The sequence below is a fragment of the Orycteropus afer genome, unplaced genomic scaffold (genome assembly GCF_000298275.1).
Source record: "Orycteropus afer afer isolate SDZICR_OR568_19922 unplaced genomic scaffold, OryAfe1.0 scaffold00149, whole genome shotgun sequence".
Lineage (NCBI taxonomy): Eukaryota > Metazoa > Chordata > Mammalia > Tubulidentata > Orycteropodidae > Orycteropus > Orycteropus afer.
The window spans coordinates 8,127,693-8,135,504 of record NW_006921736.1 but is presented as its reverse complement, the minus strand read 5'-3'; the positions used below and the strand labels follow the sequence as shown (position 1 = coordinate 8,135,504).

Genomic DNA, 7,812 nt, shown 5'->3' with positions numbered 1-7,812 from the left:
TGCCTTTGTGATTCCTGCCATGAAAGAAATGATCAGGAAAGAGAGAGGACCTGCTTAGAGATGGAGTGGGAGAAGATGTCACCACAAAGGCCTTGGTTGAGGAAGGCCAGCCATGCAGAGCAGCATACATTTTACCTTAACAGCTCAGAAAAGGGAAGAACTGTGTATGCAGATGCCGTGTGGTAGCAAAGATGCTTTCAGGAAGGGGGAGATTGGCAGTCCATGGAGTGGGAAAGACAGGCAGGATCCTAGAGATGCTGAGCCTTGTTGGTCACGAGAAGGAGTTCGGGCTTTCTCTTGAAAGTGGTGGGATGCTACTACCAATTGTCATTGAGTTTATTCCAACTGATAGCAACCCCATGTGTGTCAGAGTAGAACTGTGCCCCGTAGGGTTTTTAATGGCTAATTTTTCAGAAGTCAGTCACAAGGCCTTTCTTATGAGGTGCCTCTGGGTGGACTCAGACCTCCAAACTTCTGGTTATGAGCCAAGTGCATTAACTACTTGCATCACTGAGAGGTGTAAGTCAGCTTTTGAAACCCCTTATTTCTAATAAGTAGATACATCCCTGGGTCTGAGAATTGATCACTGCAAGAGATATAAGTGGCCTTGAAAATTTTATTTAAGAAGGAACCTCTGCTATAAGTATTACATAGCCCTGAAAAAAAAAAAAAAAAAAAAGCGGAATAAGTACTAGAGAAGATCATCATGGCACTTAAAATCATTATGGCACGTAGTGAAATGCCTTAAAACCAAACCCACTGCCGTTAAGTTCTGACTCATAGCGGTCCCCACTGGGTTTCCAAGGCAGTAAGTCTTTATGGGAATAGATTGCCCCATCTTCTTTCCACAGAGCAGCTGGTGGGTTTGAACCGCCAACTTTCTGGTTATTAGTCAAATGCCTTTTTCAGCTGATAATTGGGGACCATGCTCAGGCTACTGTGTCGCAGTGGATTGGAAGGGCAGGTGTTAGAAGAAGGGGACTAGTTAGGAGAGTGTTGTGGCCCTCCCCGCCACATCTGGCTGCAACTCAGGACCAAGAGGGGGTGGTCTCAGTGGGAATAAACAAGGAAGCTAAATGCAAGGAGTGCTTGTTGTTGTTATGTGCTGTTGAGTCAACCTCGACTCACAGTGACCCTTCCTTGGGTTTCCGAGGCAGTATCACTACAGGAAGTAGATTGCCCAACCTTCCTTCCGAGGAGTGGCTGGTGGGTTTGAACCACCAGCCTTCTGGTTAGCAGTCAAGTGCCTTAGGCACTATGCTACCAGGGAGACATAAATGAGGACTCTGCTGATGGATGGATGGACAGATGTGGAGAGTGGACAACCAAGCCTCATTGCTACATTTTCCAAGCTCAGTGACTGGGCGACCCTCGGTCTTCTCATTACAAATGCTTAACAAATACCAATTCCTTTCCTCCTTCCTCTTCAATTTGGCAACTCTGATCAAGGCCTTCAGAGGTCTTTTAGATTCTAAATATTTATCATTGGTAGAACTTTTTCAGGAGCCCTGGTGATACAGTGGTTAAGTACTCAGCTGCTCACCTAAAAGTTGGTAGTTTGAACCCACCAGCCTCTCTATGGGACAAAGATGTGGCAGTCTCCTTCTGTAAAGATTACAGTCTTAGAAACCCTGTGGGGCAGTTCTACTCTGTCCTATAAAAACCAAACCAAACTCACTGCTATTGAGTCAGATCTGACTCATAGTGACACCTTCTTGGGTTTCCAAGGCAGTATCACTATGGAAGTAGATTGCCCAGCCTACCTTCCAAAGAGTGGCTGGTTGGTTTGAACTGCCAGTCTTCTGGCTAGCAGTCAAATGCATTAGACACTACGCCAAGCTGGCCTATAGGGTCACTTTTAATCAGAATCGACTCAAGGGCAGTGGGTTTCTAGCTTTTTCTACACACAACTTGCAAGATGTGTTTAACGTGTTCTCTCCTACTGCCTCAAACAGCTCTTGTTATCATGTCATGTTTCAGATAAGAAAACTGAAGCTGAGCCAGGTTAATAAGTTACACAGGGTCACATTGCTTATCCATTGCAGGATCCTAGTGAAACCAGGGTCAGTATTCCTCCAAAGCAGTAAAGTTTCAAGTCTCTTGTATCCCCTACGCCATGACTCTAGAACTGGCCTGTGACAACAATTGCTTTTCCTGGAAGTTTCTGAGTCTTGGTCTGTGCCCCAGGCTTGTGCCTCCATATGCCTTGTGTCTAGGGGCCTGAGGTCTGCCACCTAGTGGCCATTGTCTTCCATTTTTCTTCTGAGTTTCTTTGGGGGAAAAGAAAAGGAAAATCGGAGTTCCCACCTAGAAGACAAGTGTGAATATTTATAGCATCACACCCTGTAAACAGGAAATTCCTTAGTCTTAGAGAAGGAGCCCAGCCACATAAACCTAGCATATTGCCAGTGATTGCTCCTCCCATTCAACATACACTTAATGGGATGCATATGATCTATCTAAAAAAAACCACCCATGGCAACCCTATCCAACTGTCCCCATAGGATTTCCTATGTAAATCTTTACAGAAGCAGGCTGCCACACTTTTCTTCTGCAGAGTGGCTTGTTGTCGTTGTTGTTTGCCTTCTAGTCGGACCCGACTCATAGCAACCCCTCCTTGAGCTTCTGAGGCAGTATCACTATGGAAGTAGATTGCCCAACCTTCCTTCCAAGGAGTGGCTGGTAGGTTTGAACCACTTGCCTTCTGGTTAGCAGTCAAGTGCCTTAGGCTACCAGAGCTCCTGGTGGGTTCAAACTGCTGACCTTTAGGTTAGCAGCCAAGTGCTTTAACCACTGCAAAAGCTGGACAGTGAATAAAGAAGACTAAAGAAGAATTGATGCTTTTGAATTATGGTGTTGGTGAAGAATATTGAATATACCATTGACTTCCAGAAGAATGAACAAATTTCTTTTGGAAGAAGTATAGCCAGAATGTGCATGTACTTTGGACATGTTGTCAGGAGAGACCAATCCTTGGAGAAGGACATGATGCATGGTAGAGTAGAGGGTAGGTGAAAAAGAGGAAGACAGTCAGTGAATCTTGACAGAAGTGGCTAAAACAATGGGCTCAAACATAAAAGCAATTGTGAGGATGGTGGGGGACCAGGCAGTGTTTAGTTCTGCTGTACTTAGGGTAGCTATGAGTTGGAACCAACTTGTTGGCACCTAACAACAGCATCTATCTGTTTATAACAGTGGTGGTTCAGTGGTACAACTCTTGCCTTCCATGTGGGAGATCCAGGTTTGATTCTCATTGTACCTCCAGTGCAGTTACCACCTGTCTTTGCATGTTGTTATGATGCTGAATGGGTTTCAGCAGAACTTCTGGATAAGAAAGACTAGCAAGAAAGGTCTGGCTATCTACTTGTGAAAATCAGCCAATGAAAACCTTATGGATCACAGTGGGCTGATTCCCTTGTTCATGGAGTTGCCATGAATTGGAGCCAACTCAACAGCAGTCAGCAACAACAACCTATATGTATATTCATCTCACTAGAATGTAGACTCCATGAGACAAGGCTTTCTTCTGTTTGCATTGTGTCCTGATAAATCCCAAGAGCCTAAAGCAGTGGTAGCTCCGGAGCAGACATCCACCAAATACTTATTAAATATGGATTATGTATCAGCCACTTGACATGCATTTTCTCAGTTACTTCTACCAATGACTTGAAGAGATAGGAATGCTCAGGATGGCCATTCTGCATATGTGAGGCTGAGGTGCAGAGAGGCTAAGATGATGCCCAGGTTTGTAGAGAGCTTGATTTTGACACAGCTATTCAGATTTTACAGACCTTGTGTTTAATTACTGTGCATAGTACCTCCTATGTACACCTACTATGTGCCAGGGCCTGTGTGTGACATCACCACTAGGCAAGTGGTAGAGTATCTCCAGGGAACCACTAGCCATTCTCCTCCCTTGTTTTGACTTATATTGAGTGGAAATTTCCCTACTCAGAGTACCACAACCATGGCAATAAATGGAGGAAATTCAGGAGAGGCTCACTAACAATGAATCCTGCTATTAGCTAGTTCCATTGTTTGACCTTAGACAAAGTCCTTGAACCTCAGTTTCTTCATTGATCAAAGGGAGTATTGAGTTATGATCCCTGCCTTCCCTTCCAACTTCAGCATTCTACTATTCCTGTGACTCCCTGGGAGCTGGATGTGAGTAGAAGAACAGAGACCACTTGTTACTAGGCAACAAGCATTCGCCTCACCCATGTTGCCATAACGACAGTGAAAGTTGGGCTGATGGGATTACCAGCTCCTGCTAATTGCATATGAGAGCTCAAGGTCTCAGTCTCTTTCTTGCTTGCTCGTGCTCACTCTTTCATTCTTGTGGGAACTGTGGAGAGAGCTTCTCCTCTCCTCCATCTGCAGCCTCCTAGAGGCAGCCTCGGTGCAATGGAAAGCACCCTGAAAATTCAGGCTGTGCCTCTGAGTAGCTGTGTGACTGTAGGCAGGTTACTATGCTTCTCTGGTCCTTCATTTCCTCTTTTGGAAAACGTAGGTGTTGGAATAGTGATCCCTGTCTAAAGCTCTTCCTGGGCTCTCAAATCCTGTGATGCCTGGGTAGCCTGTCAGGAAAGCAGACCACACTGTTACCAGGCAACTAGCAGGCACCCTGCCCAGGTTGCCTTGGTGACTGGATGCTGGAGGGGAGGGGAGTAGCTGCTGTGGCTAATTGCTTAATTATTTATAAGTGCCTCAAGTCCTTTTTGTTGTTTTTGTTGCTAGGGGCTGTGGGGTCACCTTCTCTTCCTCCCTCCTGCCACCCAAGTCGCCTGCGTTATGTGTTACGCAGTGGGAGAGCACATTGGCCTGGATCTCAAGCTACCCATGTTCTAGTCCTGTCTCTCTTATTTCCTAGAGCTGTGGCCTCGGGTAAGTCACCTCACCTCTCTGGGCCTCAGTTTCATTAGTAAAATAAGGGACTGTCTAGATGATATCCCTTTCTATATTCTAATAATTCCTGCTGTCCTTGCAAAGTGGGAAAGATGAGGGGAATTTTCTTAATTTCTTCTAAGGATGATTCTGAAGAGCAGTAAGAATAGTTAAGTCTCTTACATACTTCACAAAGAATAGGAATGAAAGTTATACCCACTATTCTCTCATTCTCTTTCACTTTAACCATGTTGCCTGACCTCCTTTATTAATCCTAAAGCCATTTAAATTTTATTTACTTACATACTACCTACTTTCAATATAAGGAGCTTTTGTGGCACAGAGATTAAAGTGCTCAGCTGCTAATTGAAAGATCAGTGATTCCAGGCTCTAGGTCAGAGAAAAATGAGGCAGTCTGATCCTGTAAGGGTTTACCGCCTTGGGAACCCTATGGGGCAGTTCTACTCTGTCCTATAAGGTCACTCTGAATCAGAATCGACTTTATGGCAATAGGTTGGGTTTTGAACTTTTGAAATAGAATTGAGTAGTTCATAGTGTAAGATGTATATGTACAATCAAGTCATTAAAATAGAAATATAATTTTAAAAAATCAGTGGCTCTTTAATAATCAAAACAATACAAATAAGAGTAAATGATACAGAAGTAGTGATGTTTCTTTATTGGTCCATACTATTTTGTGATTCAGCATCAACTACAATTTTGAGCATCCTGGAAGCCAAGGCAAAAAAAGAGAGAGTTATTATTGAATAAAGAAAAAGTACCAGACTATTCCTAGCTCTAAATTCTAAACGTAGTTTATCATGTGGTACACTCTTTTTTATAGAAACTACACATAAAATTTTTAAATAGTTCTGTCTTGCTTTGGGTGGTGTTAAAGGACATAAGGAAGAAGCTAAAATTGACAGTTTGATTAATTCTGAACATTAGAAAACAAAAAATTTCCTTCTACCAATGCTGTAGAACTTCATAAAGATAAGAGTTATTTACCCATCCACTGCCATCAAGTCAATTCTGACTCATAGCCACCCTATAGGACAGAGTGGAACTGCCCCATAAGAGTTTCTAAGGTTGTGAATCTTTATGGAAGCAGATTGCCTCATCTTTGTCCTGAAGAGCAGCTGGTGTGTTTGAACCTTTTGGTTAGCAGCTCAGTGCTTTAGCTATGGCAATAAATTTTCAGAATCAGCCATTATTTATCAATATATATAACTTCATGTGCCCACTCTGCAGAGCAGTTTGGCATAGATATCAAATTTTAAAATGCAACCAACAGTTCTTCTCTAAACTCAATTCTGACATAAACTTGTATAGATGAGCTAAGACATACATATAAAAATGCTTATGGTAGCATTATTTATTAAAAAATGACTAGAAAGCACATAAATGTTGACAGCTGAATTAAATTATATTACTTCTTTACAATGGATTACTCCACAGTCCTTAAAGTCAATACATATGTTTTTATACAGAAAAGATCTTCAAGGTGTGATATTTAGTAAAGAAACAGCAATGGTATAAAATAGAGGGAATTTATAAAATATGTCACTGCTTCTGGTATCATACGTTATATAGAAATTATGTTTGAAGCAGGGGTCTTGTTTTCATTTTTATCTGACCTTGAATACCTTTGAGGGAGGGCATCTGTCCTGGGAGTCATGACAGGCTATTGCCACACTTGTGAACCTATGTTGTTTTGCAGCTCCTCTTGTAGTCTACTCTGGTGAGTGCTCAAATTAAGCTGAATGTATGTAAGGCCAGGAAGAAAATCTATGAGGAGACAGAACTCCACATCCAGCTGTTAAAAACCAGAGAGGGACTCTGCAGAATGTCAAGCTTAAAGAGAATGTCCATGCACATGCCAGCTATGTGTGTGAGATGTGTGTTCACACACCCTCATGTCTTCTCCTTTTCTTTTCTTTTTTTTTTTTTATTAGGATTTGGGTGAAGATTTACAGAGTAAATTCACTTTTCATACAGCAGTTCACATATACTTTGTCTCTTCTCCTTTTCTTTTGAAAAAGAGTGTAACAGTGGGTCATGCAGGCGAAGAACCATGCTGGTATGGCCTCTCTTGCTTGGGTTTCTGGAATCTTGTGGTCAGAGGGGCCCCCCAAGTGTTCAGAAAGCTCTATTCAAGAGTGAGTCTCACCCAGTTTTCTACCTCCTTCCTTGCCAGTGCTTTGGGGCAGACCTGGAGAACTTTGGCTGACTCTGGGAGCCTTCCTTTGAGGTTGGTCACAGTTTGAGCCAGGCTTGGGCCCCTCACTGTAGGGCCCTAGAAAGGGTGGGACAAGAACCCTGGTCCCTTCAAATCAGGTGAGTTAGGAAGCATGCTCTCAACCATGAGGAAGCTGACCTGCTACAACCTCGTGTTTTGAGTCATTGCATTCTCCGGCTTTCCACATCTTCTGTCAGTCTAGCCCTTTCTTCCGGCACCCCTAGGCATTTGACTCTATATTCTAGTTGGGCAGTGGTTCCCCTCGCCATCTATCTGTTATATCCAACTGTGTTTCCATCTGCCCTTCCACCCACCCACCCATCCTTTCCTCCTCCAACCATCTGCCAGCTCTCCCATCCATCCTTCAGACTGCTGGTGTATCTATCCATCCCGCCTTCCCTCTCAGTATGTGAGTGAGACTTCATCCACTGGTCCATCCATCCATCTGTCCGCCTGTAATCTGCCTTGCTTCAGAGCCGCCCCAGCCCATTCCTCTAACCCTCCATGGCCAGCTAATCCGTCCCGGCCTCTGCTGTACTCCCTCCGGCCACAGCCGGCCGGTCGGTCCCGCACGCTGGGACTGTGTCTGTGCCTAATTCGCCCCCAACCGCGCCGTGCGGTGGCCTTTGTTTTGCAGCCCTAGCCGGCAGTGCTCCCGGCGCAGCTCCCAGGCCCAGCGGGCGGCGGCC

At 44.1% G+C, this 7,812-nt stretch overlaps 1 protein-coding gene across 1 annotated transcript in view; it reads left to right on the top strand.

Annotated features, from left to right (window-relative positions):
* Positions 1–4,404: 4,404 nt before the first annotated feature.
* The window catches only part of EIF4E3 (eukaryotic translation initiation factor 4E family member 3), a 79,423-nt gene continuing 76,015 nt past the window's right edge, over positions 4,405–7,812 (top strand). The window contains exon 1 of the mRNA XM_042781679.1: positions 4,405–4,463. Coding sequence (XP_042637613.1) covers positions 4,405–4,463 — 59 coding nt within the window. The remainder of the gene's footprint in view (positions 4,464–7,812) is intronic.